Source organism: Stegodyphus dumicola, chromosome 4 (genome assembly GCF_044657685.1).
Source record: "Stegodyphus dumicola isolate Sdum_Otavi_A_Nest chromosome 4, ASM4465768v1".
Classification (NCBI taxonomy): Eukaryota; Metazoa; Arthropoda; class Arachnida; order Araneae; family Eresidae; genus Stegodyphus; species Stegodyphus dumicola.
In genome coordinates, this window is record NC_140771.1 from 52,146,963 (window position 1) to 52,166,996 (window position 20,034).

The 20,034-nt window shown below is 34.7% G+C and overlaps 1 protein-coding gene across 4 annotated transcripts in view; it reads right to left on the reverse strand.

Moving 5' to 3' along the window:
• Positions 1-3,682: 3,682 nt before the first annotated feature.
• PolA2 (DNA polymerase alpha subunit B) overlaps positions 3,683-20,034 on the reverse strand; it is a 105,371-nt gene continuing 89,019 nt past the window's right edge. For all 4 annotated transcript variants that reach the window (XM_085814855.1, XM_085814856.1, XM_085814854.1 and 1 more), the window contains one exon: positions 3,683-10,999. In XM_085814855.1, the coding sequence (XP_085670981.1) occupies positions 10,847-10,999 (153 nt within the window). In that variant the 3' untranslated portion in view covers positions 3,683-10,846. The remainder of the gene's footprint in view (positions 11,000-20,034) is intronic.

The window sequence follows — 20,034 nt, forward strand, 5'->3', positions numbered from 1 at the left end:
TGATCCGCTAGGTTTCTTTGCGCCCTTCATATTACCTGCGAAATTAGTTCTTCAAGAGGCTTGGGCAACAAAATCGACCTGGGATAAGCCATTACCAGATGAACTTCAAACAAGATTTGAGAGATGGTACGAAAGGTTGCCTAGTTTTTCCAGTCTTAAATTACCTCATCGAATGGGTCATGGAATTAAGGATTCATGGACTCTACACTTCTTTTGTCAAAGTGGCCAGTGAAGCCACTTATGCAACTGTCATTTACTTACGAAGTACGGAAGAATACAAAGTTTTCGTGAAATTCGTCATAGCAAAATCACACGTATCGCTCTTAAAGAAAATAACTATTCCGCGTTTGGAATTGCTAGCCTGTGTTCTAGGTGCACGCTTGGCAAGGTATACTGTTGAAACCCTGTGCTTAGTCGATGTCCCAATATATTACTGGACAGTCGCTACTGTGGCTCTTAGCTGGATACAACGAGAGGAAAACTGGGGAGTATTTGTGAATAATAGAGTAAGGGAGATTCGGAAACTCTCGAAGCAGGAATGTTGGAGACATATCCCTGGGAAATTGAATCTGGCAGATGTGGCATGTTGTGGCTGTACGCCTGAACATTTTCGGCAATGCAATTGGTTGGAGGGTTTCTGAAAAGCTCTCCGAAAGAATGGCCAGACTTTGAGTTTACTCCAGACGAAAATTCTGTTGCAGCAGAAATTAAGAAGGGAGTAATTGTCAATTTGAGTATAAAATTAGAAGACTCTGAGTGGTACAAACGTTTTTCGAGTTTTTCTAAAATAGTTCGAGTATTCTGCTGGGTTGTACGCTTTACTAATAAACTCCTAAAGAAGCCCTCACATTCTTCGAATACCTTAACAGTAGAAGAAAAAAACTAACACCGTAACGTTTTTGTGGAGTTTAGAGCAAAGGCAGCATTTTCAAGAGAAATGAGATTGCATCCACGGACTCTTGGTAGTGAGAGGCAAGGACGGAGTCCTCAGAGTTGAAACTAAAATCATCGGAACATGATGGTAAATTCTGCTTCCTTTATCCCCTCTTACTTCCGTACAAGCATTATTTGACTGAATACATAATAGAGTATCATGAAAAGAACTGTCATGCTGGAGCGCAGATATTAGCTGCTAAATTAAGAGAGCGATACTGGATCATTTCGTCGAAACGTAATATAAGATCTTGCGTAAGTCAATGTGTAGTATGTAGGAGATTTACCGCTAAGGCTTTATCTACCCCTCCGATCCAGTTACCCCTTGACAGAATAAGAGATTCGGCAGTTTTTGAAACAACTGGAGTCGATCTTTGTGGACCTTTTCTTCTGAGACCAAAGAGTAAAGCTTGGATCGTCTTGTTCACCTGCGCCGTATACCAGGCAATTCACCTGGAGCCTGTCACCTCTCTGAGTACCAAAACCTTTCTACAGGCTCTGAGATGGTTCATTGCCAGACGGGGCCGTCCTGCGACAGTGTATTCAGATAATGGAACCAATTTTATCGGAGCAGACAATGCTCTGAGATGCCTGGATTGGAGAAAAATCATGGAAAACGAGTGTTTTCCAATAAAATGGAAATGCACCCCCCCTTACGGCTGCGTGGTAGGGGGGATGGTGGGAGCGCTTAGTTCGTTCCACCAAGACTCTTCTCGTGCGAATTCTGGGGAGATCGTCGGTGAATTTCGAGGAGTTACTGATCGTCCTGTGTGATGTTGAATCCACATTAAACAACCATCCTTTAACGTACATCTATGATTTGGAAGAGCTCGTACCTCTAACCTTCCCTGTTTTTGCAAGACATAAAAAAAGTGGGGGTACCAGATCTGGATTACATCGATTCCCAGAAACTGAATGTGCATGTAAATTACTGCAATATGTTGAGACAAGAACTGAGAAGTCGCTTCCGCAAGGAATATCTGGCTCAACTGGTGCAGAAGGCAAGCGCTTCATGTCAAAACCTAAAGGTGGAGGACGTAGTCCTCATAGAACTAGACAATAAAAAACGTGTAATGTGGCCAATGGGCAACATTGTAAAAATATTCATTAGTAGAGATGGGGCTACCAGAGTGGGTACAGGTAAAAACAAGCAGTGGATATTTGGTAAGACCAATCAAAAAACTGTACCCACTAGAAGTTTCAACTACCAGTGATCCTCTGCTAACTCTGGCAACTGACAAAAAGATCTAGATACAGTAGACTCTTAAAACCAAGGACATGCTCTAAAACATAATGTACAATCCTCTTTTCTTTAGCAATGACTAAAGTTTATTCTTTATTGATCTCATTTTAGTACGATCTGTCATATATATTGTATGTTAATCGAGTTTCTTCTATGTGTTTTCTAAACTAATACATAGTACTGTTTTGTTATATTCGTAATGTTAGAAAATTTTGTGCAATGTCCGATTTTGAGAAAATCAGGGTGGAAGGATGTTGTACCTCTCACATACAGCGAGGATAAGTCTGGCAACAGCTGCAGAAAAAAAAACTTGGCAGTGCTGAAATGGCAACAGCGGATGATATTCTATAGATATTTTTATTTTGAGTCGATGTTTCCCCCCCCCCCCCCCCCGTCTTTTGCGATACTATTGCGTTATAACATTTGAGTTTTGGGTGAATGAAATGGAATCCGCTGCGGATATTAGTAAAATATATTTAGAAAATTAGCTGCGTTGGAAAGGATGAAACCTTGTGTTTGAATTTGCGGTATTTTTCCTCCTAAAGTTGCACCGACTTCAGAATATTATGCCAGGCTTATTTACGCTGGTGCAGATAAGTTCAAATTTTGTTTATTGTATTTATAGTGTATAACTTGCAAATATATGAATAGACTTCTATTAAATAAACATTTAAAATTCTGGAATGGTGTTTAAAATTTTAGATGTAGAGTATTCACATTGCTATGTCGGAGCCAGTGGCAGTAGGTGTAAAGTAAAATTGCTTTTGCTCCACGACATAACATCTTCTTTGAATTCAAGCAAAATAAGCTGGTTGCACATATTTTTTTGCGATGGAAACCAATATAAAAATTACAGATCGAATTTATACAAATTAAAATAATACACGTCAACTAATAACACAAAATTACAAAATATTTAAGAAAAAATAGTATTTTCCGAATTTTCACCCACAACCACGTGCGTGTTTAACTTTTATGAAGTAGCTGCCATGTAGCATAAAAGCCCAGTAAAAGAAAAAAAAAAGTCAAATGACTTCCTGTTGGCACATTCCATGATGTGGGGTAGGGTAGAAAGGAGGAATAGAAATGACCTTCAGATGTTTCAGCTGCGATATGCGAAAAATATGCATTAAAAACAGAATTTTGTTGCAAATTTTCCGAAAACCGCACATTCTGGAAGGTTAAGCATCTTTTCTATCAATTAGAAATTTGTTTCAATATGCAAACAACGGTTCCCAGTAGTTTCTATGTGCTTTATCTCCTAATTTGTAAATCTCTTGACAATGTATCTATGAGATTTTACTTGATCTGGTAAAAGTTAAATTGTCCAAAACCCCTGTCAGATGTAAAGCAAATTATTGCCATGTCTGAAATTACCTGCAAAGTCAGAGAAAGTTTTAAATAAACCTCTTATTAAAAAAGTAAGGCTTAAAAAAAAAGGCACGTTCTTAAGCTAGCAAAATCAATTACAGCTCGTGGTGACATAATTAAACAGGTACAGTCAAATTCAAACTAAAAATGTGGACTAATAGTCCGACTCCACAATTTAATTTGAATGTATGCTGGTTCATTAACTCTATTGTCATAATAAATTCAAATATCGGCAACAATAACACAAAGGCAAATAATTACAAATTATCAGAGCTTGCAGGAACTAATGCAGTGTGCAAGAGGAGGCCAGAAAAACACTCTGGCTTACAATTCAAAAACCTGTTTCGAAACTACCTAACTGATTTACATTTTGGTGATGAAACAGAGAGGGGAAGTTACAGTAAAGGCTCAAATTATAAACTGATTAATTTACATAATAATAACTGTACATATCTTTGAAGAATAATTTTATTTCTCTTTACATATTCAGTTTTTTCTTCAAAATGTTTGCTCTTCATTTTAGAATTTTTGGATTTAATTAAAGATTTCTGTTATTCTAAAAAACTAAATGCATTTAGAATGTATAGAAAAAGGTGCTAATTTTATTTCTTTAGTAATATGAACATTCAGAATAAATATGCAATATATATAGTAAGAGCCGAAATTTTGTGGCAGAATTTTCAGAATTTAGGACCCACAGAGATTGCATCAGGTAAGAAAAATGCCTAGCGCAAGCCCTATTTATGGCACATTGAGACATATAAGATGAATCTTTTAAATTGTCAGCTTTCAATTTCTTTATAAACAGAAAAAAAAATTCCTTTCTATAAATGCCTGCCCATGTGATAGGATTAAAAGAATTTTTGATATTTTCCACGCTTGTATCTAGTGAAAAGTAGAGAAAATAAACATGTTAAGAAAAAGACTTCTAGTATTAGAAGTGAAGCATCCAAAGATTGCATTTTCATTGTTCTTCCAAAAATTCTTTAGAGTCAGAAATTCATCACAGACGTTCTGTAAAATACATTCATTATGTGCTGATACTGTGAAGATATTTTTCCTTTTGTCACATTTTTTTGGAATCTTCTAGACTCAGTCTCTAAATCTTGCCTTCAAATCCTTCTAAACTGTCAAAGTTGCAATGCCTAAAATCCTAAAGAAAAATTATCTCTACCAATTCTGTAACAGCAAAAACAAGAAATATTTTCGGGGGGAGAAGTGTAAAAATTTTTTTTATGAAGAAAACTGATGCATATTTTGAATATTACACAATTACATGAGAAAAATTCTTACCATGAAGAAATTAAAAAAAAAGATATTTTTAATTCATTACATAGTTATTTTGCTTTTTTAAGAACTGTTTCGTAAACTGTGCTTTATAGCATTTATTACCTTATTTATTTTTCAAATTCAAAATATTGCACAAGTCGCCAAAATGGAAAGTAATGTCACTTTATAATACACTGACTACCAATAAGTATTTGGATACCTGTGATAGAAAACTAAAACTAACTTTATTCAAAATCAATAGATGGTAGAGCCTCCACGACAGGTAATTACAGCGTGGATCCTTCGGGGCATACTTTCCATAAGTCTTTGTATGACAGCTAGTGGTATATTCTTCCATTCGGCTTGGAGAAGATATAGAAGGTTCTTCACCGATTTCATATGGGTAGTGCACCCCTGAATTCGGCGATGCAAATCATCCCAGAGGTTCTCGATAGGGTTTAGGTCTGGACTCTGGGCAGGCCAGTCTATTCGATGAACTCCATTGGCACCATACCAAGCCTTGGTTAACGTCGAAACATGGCATTGTCGTCCTGAAAGTAACAGGAGTCCAACCCGTAAAACTGCCACAATGTAGGAAGCACATTGTCATCCAAAACAGTGCAGTAGGTATCGGAGTTGAGCTTACCATGAATGGGGACCAAGGGCCTCAGCCCATACCAGGAGAAACACCCCCAGACCATAATTCCACCTCCGCCGAACTTGACTGTTGGCACAATGCATTCTGGCAGGAGACGTTCTCCAGGTAGACGCCAGACCCAGACCCTGCCATCCGAACGGTAAAGAGTGAACTTTGATTCGTCACTCCAAAGAACCCGTTTCCACTGATCTATGGTCCGATTACGATGTGCTTTGCACCACATTAACCGAGCAGAGCAGTTGGACTTTGTGATCAAAGACTTATGGGCAGCAGCACGACCATGAAAAACAAGCAGATGTGCTTCCTTACCGATGGTATTCATTGAAACAATACTCCCGGATGCCTGTTGAAACTCCTCGGGGATGAGGGCCATCGGTTGGGTGCGGTTCTTCCGAATTTCTCTGGACAGCACTCGTCAGTCTGTATCTCCCAGTTTCGTTGGTCTGCCGACTCAGGGCACATTCCAACAATTACCACTCACTTTCCACTTCTTAATCACATATGTCACTCTCAATTTTGGGTACTTCAGATCGTTAGATATGTCCCTTAAGGATCGGCCACATTTGTGATACCCGATAATTATACCTTTCTCGAAATCAGAGAGCTCCGAACTGCAAGGCATCTTGCATGCAACTAAAGCCGATGCTGTTTCTTACACGATTTTTACCGGCGGAGTCCGTGACGTACCTTAGGACCGTTTATATCGTCATTTGCATAGGTGTCCAAATACTTATTGGTAGTCAGTGTATGACAGCAAAAAATAAAAATGCTTTATTTTAATGTTATTTCTTAAATATAATTTCAATATATTACCATTATTTTAATTATTTTCAATGTTATAATATTTTAAAAAACTGCCGAAAAATTCCCACATCTCCGCATTAAAAATTTTCTATAAAAACTGATCTTAAAAATCACCAAAAATTTTCCGAAATATTAATTCACACTCAAAAATGGCAGTCGTAAAAATAGATAGAAATTTCAGATGATTAAAATTAAGGACCTTCTGCCAATTTTTGTTGAAATTAAGGACCAAAAATCGATTCCAAAAAAACCTAAGGACTTTTAAAGGCTCTTAAAGACCGTATGAACCCTGGACATACCTGTAATGTTGTTCTAGTAGTGCAATAAACATTCTAAAAAGTAACCAATTCTGAAAACCACACAAAACTGTGTTTCATTGGATTTGATAAAACGATCAACATTTCAGAACGTTTTAATCAAAGATTCCCAACACAAACAACTTACAATACTAGAAACAGAAGTTTGCTATGAAAATGTTACAACAGCATAATGCATATTTCAAATAAATTTAATCTTAAAAATGTTTCATATTTTAAGGCAAATTTATATTTAATTTATGACAACAAATAATAAATTGACTGATATATATATGCAGTCAAAAGTCGTTAATTCGGACACCCATAATCCGGATCTCAAAGCTAAAATCTTTCTGCGCATGCGCCGTGTTGACGTATGTGCATAGGCATTTACGTGTGCGCGCAAGACCTTCACGACTGCGCATATGCATGTGCGCAAGCGCAGAATACGTTTTCGCGTGCGCGTTTAATGTATAACAGACGGTATAAGCTAAAATTATCTAATTATCTATTTCAGTTAATGTTAATGATTGCATTGTTCCTTAATCTTCGAATTGGATCCCGCTTATTATTTTTTGCAGACTGTAAGAGCAATTTTATAAAAGTAAACTTGAACTTTCGATTATGTCAAATAGAATTTCCGATGCTGGAACTTCCAAAGGATCTACAAAACGAAAGTATGGTTCGATGTCCATCAAACAAAAAGTGGAATTGCTGCAAAAAATGGATAAAGGCATATCCTTTGTTTATCTAATCGTTCCGAAATCTGTTTATCAATTTCATGCTGTTCTGCGGTGGGGGGGGGACGCCGCAGTGAGCAATGAATTGGAAGTTGATCTGCTAGCACTATCCTTATCTTCAGGGCAGATGTTTTTATTTTATTTGGCTTATAATTCCTTACTAAATGTAGTATTTCATCTCGATGTACTCCGTCTTTGATATGATTTAAATCAAATTCCTCGTCATTATAAATATCACGAATACAAATCAAATAGTTTTCTGGTTGCAATTTTCTAATTTCAGCTATGCGTAATGTATGCTTTACTCATGCGCGCGTTGAAAGAAATGTTTAATAAAGTAAACAAATAAATATTAAGCTTCTTTTTTTTTTTTTGTAAATTTTGATACCCTTTAGATCATAATTCCTCATTATTTTATAAATTACGGTTTCATATTTTTAATTTTATAATTTCTGCATGCCATCTTACCAGATTTAAACTGATGATCTATAATCCGGAATTGCCGAAGTCCCGACGAGTCCGGATTAAAGACTTTTGACTGTATATATATAGATTTTATATATTTGTATCATATTTTTTTTGGGAGGGGGGCTAGTCAGTTTGATAGTTACTTTTTTACATTTCAAAAATATTCCCTCAGCATTTATTGAAATAAATCTGATTATATCAGACTTGAACAGCTATAATCGACATTTTCCAGAGATAACTGTAATTTGATAAAGTATTTTTTGGTTACCTGCACTTATAGTTTCAACATATGACAGAAAATATTTTTCGTATTTTTCAAGTATAATGCAACAACAGCCCACAAATGCGTGCATAATACACAAGAAACACAGAGAAAGAGATCAACATCACTTTCCCAATTATCTTACTGAAGTTATTTGGCAGAACTGCAATAACAATGCAAATATCAGCAATAAAATGTTCTCATAAAATTTCTTGTTACTTGTAAAATGCTTCTTTCCATTAATATTTATAAACAGTATAGTATTTGAAAATGTCATAAGTCAGGAAAGCAATTTTTTTTTTTCCCTTTTTTTTTCTGCTAAGGAGCTGGCAATTGACTCTGAGACACATATGATCGTTTTTTAATTATGCTGATGCTTGAAATTTAGGTATCATCTTCATTTTTGGAAATATTCTTATTAATTCAAACAAATGTTGAAGTCTTAAAAGTCTCAATTAAGTTTCTGCCCTGGGTTGGAATTCCAAGATAGAAAACCTACAGTGTAGTGTGGTAATCTCCCAGCCCTCATTCCCTACCACAATCTCTTGAGAGGATTTCGTTTGCCATGTATTTTGAGCGCCCTCTTGCTACACAGATACTTTATGCTTAAAAATATCCATGCTTTCTCCGGTATTCTAGCCTGGGCTCTTCGGTATGGTAGTAACCACTATCCTATCTAGCAGCTATTGTGCAATTAGAGTTAAACCTCAGAAAATGCTGAATTCCAAATCAATGAATATTGCAGATAGTTGAGCACATAAAAGAATGCAATTCTAGGTAGAAAAGCCAAATGAATAGAAGAAATTTCTGATCTAAAATTATATAAACAGTGAATTTTTTTAAAAATCAGCTTGAATATCAAATACTTACATTTAACATAACCTAAGATTTTTAGGGGGGGGAATTCAGACATAAAAGTTGATGTATTTTCATGGGTTTTAAACATATGAAAGCAAAACATCTAAACCAACAATGAAATTTGAAATTTTACAGAAATCCCGTGATTTTGGCAGAAGTTTGGAAGAAATGATTACTCTTTATTTAGATAACCAACTGATACAAGTTACAAATATAGTATATAAAAAAACTTTTATCTCATTTCGCATATTTTTCATGTTGCATTGTCATAATCTTTACCTTTTCCAATAAAGTCGCATACTGCAACTATAGTCAAATCCCGAAAATCCGCCGACCTGAAATCCGCGTTGCCTCTCAAAATGTAAACATTAAGTTTATAGGTTCCAGAAACCACAACATGGAGTACGAAATATTGGAAAAAAAATACTTACCGAATAATGACATCATAATTACCGAATAATAATGAGTCATAACAAAAATAGCAAATTATTGACATTATGATAAAATAAAAGTGTTTTTCCCCTGAAATCTGCATCGAGGTAAAGAAGCAGATAATTCACTCAACTCTTCTTTCAAGTTCACGATTCATGTTGTTGTACTTTCTGAACTTTGTTACTTCACGAAATTGTTTAGTGCTGCCATTTTTTTTTAATCCGGATATTTTGTGGATCAATTTAGAATATTTTAAATATCAGCACTTGTTAATACAATGACAGATAAGAAATGCACTCATGCCTTTACTGTTTGCAACATTGAAAAACGTAAACACATTGAATTGACGGTAATGCAAAAAGTGGAAATTCTGTAAAAGATGGAGACAAGTGCTACTCCTCACTTTATAGCAGAATCATATGGAATAGCGACACAGACTGTGTACGATATACGGAAAAATAAAGAAAAACTGTTGAAATTTTACAGCAACAGTGATTCTAACATCAGAAATCTTTGCACGAGGTGAAATCGGCAAACCTTGATGCTGTCTTGTACGAGTGCTTCCGGCAGCGGCGGAGTGATGGAGTACCGATTTCAGGACCGTTCCTGAGAGAAAAGGCGAAGCAGATTCATGCTGATTTAAAAATAGAGGAGCTGTGCAATTTCAGCAGTGGTTGGCTGAACAGATTTAAACAGAGACACGGTATACGTTATCTGAAAGCATGTGGGGAAAAACTTTCAGCAGATAAAGATGCTGCAGAGGAGTTTATTGATGAGTTTTCTGTGTTAGTGGCTGAAGAAAATCTTAGCCCAGAACAGGGTTTAATATGGACGAGACTGGACTTTTTGGCGATGTTTGCCAAAAAACACATTTGTGACAAGCGAAGAAAGTGCACCGTCAGGGGTGAAAGAAGCTAAAGAAAGAGTTACCATTTTAGTATGCAACAATGCAGCTGGAACTTACAAATGTAAACCAGTGGTAGTGGGTAAGAGCACCAATCCCAGAGCTCTGAAAGGAGTAAAATCCTTACCTGTGATTTACAGGAGTAATAAAAATTCTTGGTTCACAAAACAACTTATGACTGAATGGTTCATGGAGCATTTCATTAAAGAGGCTAGAAGGCATTGTAACAGTGCCAAATAGTTGGCCTAATCATACTTGTAGAAAATTGTTCGTTGATTCCCTAATTATGGAAAGAACTAACTAGAAAAATAATTGAAAAGCAATTAAAAAAAATATGTATTTTTTATACCATGATACAATGCTTTAAAACTTGAAATAAAAACAGACACATTATTTTAATCACAGTTCCAGCAAATACTATTTAAATAGCTTTGAATCATTCTTAACATATTTGAAATATTTACATTTAAATAATTCCATATTAACTTCATGAAAAATGACAAAAAGTGCTAAGCGAGGAAATGTAAACAGAATTACTGATTTTTTTTCTCAAAATAACAAAAATGAGACAATTTATATGTACAAATTAATTTAATTATTTTAAAAAACTATATCTTAACTATTTCCACCAGCAAAGAATCTGTGATTGAACCATCATAACTTTCTGCATCTACTTTTTTAATTTTCATTCTTGCAAAAGTTCCACCAGCAGAACGTTTAGTCAATCTTTCTGGATTAATACAGCAGCAACCATTTATATCCTTTGGGGAGGGAGGAAAAAGCAACATATTAGAAAAGATTAAATACTCCCCACACAACATAATTTACAAATACTAACATTTTTAACCAAAATTTTCATACATGTAATTCTATGAAATAATTATTAAAATTTCACCAAAATATATAAAAGTAGAAATAAAGCAAAAAAGATCTAGATTATTTACAAATTCACTAAAGTCCACTACTCTATTCAGTTTAATATAGCGGAGCTTAGAAAAATAAAAAAATATATACATACATTCAAAAGGGGTAGTTATAAGTTTCTGCTTCCTTAAATACACTGACTACCAATAAGTATTTGGACACCTATGCAAATGACGATATCTGCGGTCCTAAGGTACGTCACGGACTTTGCCGGTATATATCGTGTAAGAAACAGCATCGGCTTTAGTTGCATGCAAGATGCCTTGCAGTTCGGAGCTCTCTGATTTCGAGAAAGGTATAATTATTGGGTATCACAAATGTGGCCGATCCTTAAGGGACACATCTAGCGATCTGAAGTACCCAAAATCGACAGTAGCCTATGTGATTAAGAAGTGGAAGGTGAGTGGTGATTGTCGGAATGTGCCCCGAGTCGGCAGACCAACGAAACTGGGAGATAGAGACCGACGAGTGCTGTCCAGAGAAATTCGGAAGAACCGCACCCAACCGATGGCCCTCATCCCCGAGGAGTTTCAACAGGCATCCGGGAGTATTGTTTCAATGAATACCATCGGTAAGGAAGCACATCTGCTTGTTTTTCATGGTCGTGCTGCTGCCCATAAGTCTTTGATCACAAAGTCCAACTGCTCTGCTCGGTTAATGTGGTGCAAAGCACATCGTAATCGGACCATAGATCAGTGGAAACGGGTTCTTTGGAGTGACGAATCAAAGTTCACTCTTTACCGTTCGGATGGCAGGGTCTGGGTCTGGCGTCTACCTGGAGAACGTCTCCTGCCAGAATGCATTGTGCCAACAGTCAAGTTCGGCGGAGGTGGAATTATGGTCTGGGGGTGTTTCTCCTGGTATGGGCTGAGGCCCTTGGTCCCCATTCATGGTAAGCTCAACTCCGATACCTACTGCACTGTTTTGGATGACAATGTGCTTCCTACATTGTGGCAGTTTTACGGGTTGGACTCCTGTTACTTTCAGGACGACAATGCCATGTTTCGACGTTAACCAAGGCTTGGTATGGTGCCAATGGAGTTCATCGAATAGACTGGCCTGCCCAGAGTCCAGACCTAAACCCTATCGAGAACCTCTGGGATGATTTGCATCGCCGAATTCAGGGGTGCACTACCCATATGAAATCGGTGAAGGAACTTCTATGTCTTCTCTAAGACGAGTGGAAGAAAATACCACTAGCTGTCATACAAAGACTTGTGGGAAGTATGCCCCGGAGGGTCCACGCTGTAATTACTTCTCGTGGAGGCTCTACCAACTATTGATTTTGAATAAAGTTAGTTTTTCTTTTCTATCACAGGTGTCCAAATACTTATTGGTAGTCAGTGTATTAATATTAAACGTATAGAGTTAACAATTACCTGGATTTTTCAAAGTCCGATTTATTTGCAACAGGATAATATTATCAAAATTGTTTATTATGGAATAAATCCACAACAAACAATCAAATCTGTTTATTGTCAAATAATAATTTAAAAAAAAAGTCAAATTTATTGTGGAAAAATTACTATCATAAATCATCAGAATATCGCAAAATTTATACCAGAAATACAATAGGAGAAAATGATAGCAAAACATAGTGGATGATATCACAGTATTTAGGTATTATCAACAACAGTATGTAATTTAATTGTACATAATCTGGAATATATAAGCACTGTTAAATCATCTGTAAAAATAAATTGCTAAACCATAAAATTCAACTAAGTAGATAATTTTCTGATTCTCATTAACCTTTATCAAAACACAAGAATGACATAAACTAAAATATTGCTCTTTTTGTTTTGAATGTTAATCTAATTTGGATAAGGAAAATGAATTCCGCAAATTAAACTAGTTAAAAATACAAGAAAACTGCTAATAATACTTTGCTAATTATAATACAGATTACGCTCTTTCCTGTTTTTTTTTTTTTTTTAATTGCTGTCAAATTAAACAAATGTTCCTAATATTATATTGGTTTACTGAAATTTCAGTAACAAAGTTTTCAAAATATGTAGAATCACATAAAAATATTTTTGACATGATAGGTAAGAATATTTTAATGCAAAATATACCATGAGAAAATATAATTCCTCATCCTTTTTTTCCCTCCACTGACATTTTACCAGTAATAGAGGATATACATGAATACTTTATAGATCATTTCAATAAAGCGACTTTTATACAGTACAAAGTCCGAAATTCGGACGTCCATTATCCGGACCTCAAAACCACCAACAAAATTTTTCTCATAGGCTTTACGCATGCACATTTAATTTCTCCCTCCATGCATAATAAAACATGTGGAGAGTCCCAATTCTTAATTTCACTTTGAAACTAAATAAAATACCTTGTTATTGAAGAAACAATCATTTTAGCATAAATTTGTACGATCAGTAAACTGTCTCCTTTGCTGCGTATTTGCTTGGCACGCATCTAAAACCGAAACATTCCACATAGATACATCGTTGATCTGACGCCAACCTGGCGAATCATTATTTATTATACTTTCATTACCGTATGTTCATTAAAACATGACAACTTGAATAATGACTCATGTAGCAATATCTAAACAATCTTTTTATGTTAGTATTTGAATAATAAAGGAGTGTGGTAACCTTTTATGTTGACATTACGCTTGGCAATGATTACAGATTTCAGTTGTGCTAAAAAATGTTGACGAGGAAAAATTTACCAAAAAATTCTTTCCATATGCTAAAAATAGATTTTGTTGATGATACTCATAGAACCAAAGATTCCATTTAGATCATAAATACTTCATTATTTCATAAATTGTGATTTCATATTTTTTAATTTTATACCTGCATGTCATCTTACTAGATTTACACTGATGATATATTATCTGGAAAAATCCGAATCCGGAATTGCCAAAGTCCCGACAAGTCCGGATTTCGGACATTGTACTGTATAACTTTTTTTCATTTATTGCAAAACATATTTTATATTTCATGCATGAGAAAACAACTTATACTAATAAAAACTTTTTAATAAAACAAACATTTTTATTTGGTATAGTTCTTGGATAAAAATATGCCAAAAATCTATATAAGCTTCCCATTACGAATCATATAAAGTAATCATTATAATTATTAATGAATTTTGACCCATTTTATGTACATTAAGAAATCTGTCTTTGGGATTTTAAACTTCTTATGTAACACAACAGTGCTGAAAATTGTAAGTACAATAGAATAGCATATGTTTCAGAAATATGCAGCTGAAATTTCTTAATACATTAATCCCCAACAAATAACTACTGCATTAAAATAATATTGCAGTTTATTAGAAGTCATAGTTAAACTATAAGTATATATGTGGGAGTCATCAACGTCCAATGCTGAATTAGAATACCAGGATTATGAGGTCATCAGTACAGTATCACCCAGCGCAGTAAGAATCATCCCAGACAGCGCTGAGACCTGGTCGAGAGCGGAGGGCAGACGTGAGCAGACGGCTCACACGTCTTCAAGGGTTTATGAATTTAGATTGTGCTTTTGATGTTATGCCTTTAGGTGTAAAAGGACTACATCATTATGTTAATCCTGCATACCGTTAACTTCATCTTTATTTACTTTTATTTCTTTCTATTAAATAAACCATTTAAATATTACTTCGTGCTCTCATGCTGTGAATTAAGTCAAATTCTACAAAAAAACATGGCGACCAATCGTGCGGCCTCGAATTCCAAAATGTGCGAGTAGTAGAACTGTGCTTTGAACTGTGAACTGAGGGAACTGTTGTCACAATTTATTGGATTACTCGTATAAAGCGTGGATTACCCAATTGACGATGATCATCTGTCGGGTGAGTACAAAACTTTCTTTCCAATATGAAGTTAGTAGAAATTCCAGAATTGGAAGCAGCTTTAAAGAACTGTAAAAGTTCTGAAATCAAAAGTTTGCATAAGCTTATTTTTAATACTGATGGAGATCGAAATAACCGGAAAAGATTACGTGAATTTTCTGGCTTTATATTTAAACCAGATTCTGAAGAATTTAATAAGAAATTAGATACAGTTCAGAATAGATTTACTTTGAATGAGTTAATTAAAGTTTGCAATGTATTGCGCATAAATTCAGAAGGTTTGAAATCGGAGGTAGTAACCCGAATTGTCTCTTTCCTATGTGATTTATCTGTACTATTTGAAAATATTTTGCATGAAGAAAATAGTGATATTGAAGATGAAACTATTAATAAAATTTCTGAAGTAATGCTTGATGATAATCAAAGAGACAATCCTGGTTTTAATGAGTCTCAAGTAAACAACAGTATGCAGCTTCCAATTCAAGATCATTTTAAACCTCATCTTAGTTTTTCTGATATTGAAAGTATTGCTAATCCTTTTTCTGGTAATGCATATGAAAATGTTGATAAATGGATTGATGAATTTGAAGATGTTATAAATTCTTTGAAATTAAGTGATTTGCATAAATTAGTTTTTGCTAAAAGATCATTAAAAGGTAAAGCGAAACTATTTATTCAGAGTGAACCTAAAGTTAATGACTGGTATAAGTTAAAAAAGCTTTTGAAATCTGAATATGGTAAAGCTTTTAATTCTGCTGAGTTGCATGAAATGTTATGTAAACGTAAATTAATGCCTAATGAATCTTTAGATGAGTATTTTTTGAAAATGAAAGAAATGTGTTCGCGAGGTAACATTGAAGAAGCTTCATTAATTAAATATGTTATTGATGGTATTCCCGATTCTGTAGTGAGGAAAACTATACTATATGGTTGCGAAACAATAGCTGAATTTAAACAAAGGCTTAAAATTTATGATAAAATGAGATCGGACAATGATAAGTTTAAAAATCTGAAACCGAAAGTAGACACTCAAGTTAAAGATAGAAGTAAGCTTTCGTCATCAAACCGAAATCAATCTAACGTTAATAAGGTCAAATGTTTTAATTACCAGGAATTTGGGCATTATTCAAAGCATTGTGTAAACAAATCAAAGGGTGTAAAATGTATAAAATATAAGAAGTTCGGGCATTATTCAACGAACTATCCAGAGCAGACCCCCGAGAAACAAGCAGCTTTAATTCAACGAATTTGTGACAAGGATAGAATTATGAAGACTGTAGAAATAAATAATCATTTAGTTAATAGTTTAGTTGACACTGGTTCAGATGTAACGATATGCAGCGTAGAGTTACACAAGCAGATTGGTTCTCCTAATTTAAATTGTAGTGATATCACATTAAACGGAATTGAATCAAAGCAAACGTACCCCATCGGCTTTTTTATTTCTGATATTTCAATTGATAGTTTTTCACTGTGTACGAAAATTTATGTTGTTAAGTCATTATGTAATCAAATTGTATTAGGGTTGGATGTATTGAATCAGTTTAACTTCTCTTTTACCGAGAATGGTCTTCAAATAATTTCTCATCGGAATAAAAGTAATGTAAACTTGATAACTGCTGAGTCATCTCGAAATTCTAACGTTCATTGCGTTATGGGAAATTTGAATATTGCTATGTCATTGAAGAATGTTTATGATCCTTCGAAGTCATCTGACGTCTCTGGCAATGTAAACAAAAGTCCCGAAAGCAGAAGTAGCTCGACGTTTAATTACCTTTCACATCTGGTGAATGCTATTTCTGTCAACGAGATTGATTTATCGCATATTTCGAATGCAGAACACAAAGAAAGACTGTGTAATTTAATTAATTCGTACCAGCCTTGGAAAAATAGACAATCTGACTTCAAGATGCAAATAAATTTATGCGATGATATTCCTGTCTGTCAAAATAGAAGATACATGTCTTTTGCGGAACAAAAAGTTTTTGACGATCAAATTAAGGAATGGTTGAAAGAGGGCATAATAAAGCCTAGCAATTCTAATTATTCGGCGCCTATTGTTTTGTGTAACAAGCGTGATAATTCGAAACGTTTATGTATAGATTATCGGAAATTAAATAAGAAGATCATTAAAGACAAATTTCCACTGCCTTTAATTCCGGAAGTACTTGATCGCTTAGAACAGTCAAAAGTCTTCACGACACTAGATTTGAAAAATGGCTTTTTCCATGTAGACATAGACGAAAATTGCACCAAATATACCACTTTTGTAACACATAATGGTATCTACGAATTTCTTAAAGCTCCTTTTGGTTTATGTATTAGTCCAAATGTTTTTCAAAGGTACATTTATTCAGTAATTTGTGACTTGTTAAATGAAGGTGTACTAATTATTTATATGGATGATATAGTCATACCGGCTAGTGATGAAGCTGAATGTTTAGACAAATTAGAAAGAGTATTCAAAACTGCTTCGGAGTATGGATTACAAATAAATTTCAAAAAGTGCCAATTCTTAAAACATAAAATTGAATTTTTGGGACATGTAATTGAAAACGGAACTATTCGACCATCACCTTCCAAAACTGTTGCTGTTCAAAACTTTCCACAACCGCGTAACTGTAAACAAATACAAAGCTTTTTAGGACTAACGGGATATTTTCGTAAATTCATTCCTCAGTATGCTAAAATAGCTAAACTTCTTAGTGACTTACTTAGAAAAGGTATTGGTTTTAAGTTCGATTCTGAACAACAGGAAGCTTTTTGCAGATTGAAAGAAATTCTCTCTCAAGCACTTGTTCTACACATATTTAGGCAAGGATATCCATTAGAACTTCATACTGATGCTAGTAGTCAAGGCTTTGGTGCGGTATTACTCCAATTGTCTGATGATGATAATTATCACCCAATCCAGTATATGAGTAAGAAGACTTCACAGCAACAAAAGAAACTCTGTAGTTACGAATTAGAAGCCCTTGCAGTAATAGAAGCTCTGAAGAAATTTCAAAACTATTTGTTAGGGACTAAATTCAAAATTGTAACTGATTGTAGTGCTTTTCAGAAAACTTTAAATAAGAAAGATTTAACTCCTAAAATTGCAAGATAGGCAATGTTTATTGAAGAATTCGATTATGAAATTGTACATCGTTCAGGAAGCCAAATGAAACATGCTGATGCTTTAAGTAGAAATGCTCTAATTTTAACATCATACACATCCGATGTAACTGAGAAGATTAGGTTAGCACAACAACAGAATGAAGATGAACATGTGAAATTGATCAAGAATTTAGTTGAGAAAGGAGAAGAAAATGGATTCTTCGTGAGAAATGATATTTTGTACAAATTTGAAAATGGTAAAGATCTGCTAGTAGTGCCAGAATCCCTACAGAACGAAATCATACAGAAGGTATATTAAAAAGGTCACTTTGCTGTAGATAAAACTGTGAATGCCGTAGAGCAAGAATTCTATATTCCCAGACTGAAATGCAAAGTTGAAAAAGTAATTGCTAACTGTATAGAATGTATACTGTACAACAAGAAGCAAGGAAAAGCAGAAGGATTTCTTCATCCTCTACCGAAAGAAAACGTTCCTTTGAGTACGTATCATATCGACTTTATTGGACCTCTTCCATCAACGAACAAGAGATACCAACACATTCTAACTGTTGTCGACGCTTTTACGAAATTTACTTGGTTCTATCCAGTGAAATCACCAACTACACAAGAAGTTATTTCAAAATTGAAGCAACAACAGACTGTATTTGGAAATCCAGCCAGAATAATTTCAGATCGAGGTAGTGCCTTTGCATCGAAAGAATTTTCAGCGTATTGTACTGAAGAAGGAATAGAACATGTCAAAATTACTACCAGTATTCCAAGAGGTAACGGACAAATTGAGCGAATTCATAGAATTTTGATTCCTGTTTTGTCAAAATTATCACATGAAGATTCAACGAAATGGTTTAAATATGTTCCAGATGTCCAAAGGATAATCAACAGTACGACTACGAGAAGTACGAAATATTCACCATTTGAGCTTCTCATAGGCACGAAAATGAAGAATAAAGAAGATTTGAGAATTAGTGAAATATTGAGTGAAGAATATTTAAAGCAATTGATGCAAGAACGTGATGAGATGAGAGAAGATGCTAAAAACAACATTTTGAAGGTACAAGAAGAGAACCGTAAACAATTCAACAAAAAACATAAGAAACCGAAATTATACAAGATTGGCGACTTGGTAGCCATTCAGAGAACTCAATATGGGACTGGTTTGAAACTACGACCTAAGTTTCATGGACCGTATAAAATCATAGCTGTTCGATCAAATGACAGATATGAAGTCGAGAAAGTAGGATGCCATAAAGGACCGAATTTGACATCTACTGCGGCTGACCATATGAAACCATGGTCAAATTGATTTGATGTTTGTAACAGCTCAAAACCTTAGGACCTGATACTCTTTTTTCTTTCTTTTTTTTTTTTTTTTTTAAATTCTCTTTGCAGGTACATGATAGTGATGTCCAGTCAACAGACATCGAGGACGATGCCTCTTCAGGCTGGCCGAAGCTGTGGGAGTCATCAACGTCCAATGCTGAATTAGAATACCAGGATTATGACGTCATCAGTATAGCATCACCCAGCACAGTAAGAATCATCCCAGACAGCGCTGAGACCTGGTCGAGAGCGTAGGGCAGACGTGAGCAGACGGCTCACACGTCTTCAAGAGTTTATGAATTTAGATTGTGCTTTTGATGTTATGCCTTTAGGTGTAAAAGGACTACATCATTATGTTAATCCTGCATACCGTTAACTTCATCTTTATTTACTTTTATTTCTTTCTATTAAATAAACCATTTAAATATTACTTCGTGCTCTCATGCTGTGAATTAAGTCAAATTCTACATATATAAACTAGACTACATATATTTATCAAGTCTATTTTATTAACATTAAAAGATGAGAAAAAGTATCAACATAAACTGCCAGTGCAATTAAATTAATTTAAGGAAAGATACTAAAAACTTACATAATCCACCTGGTTATG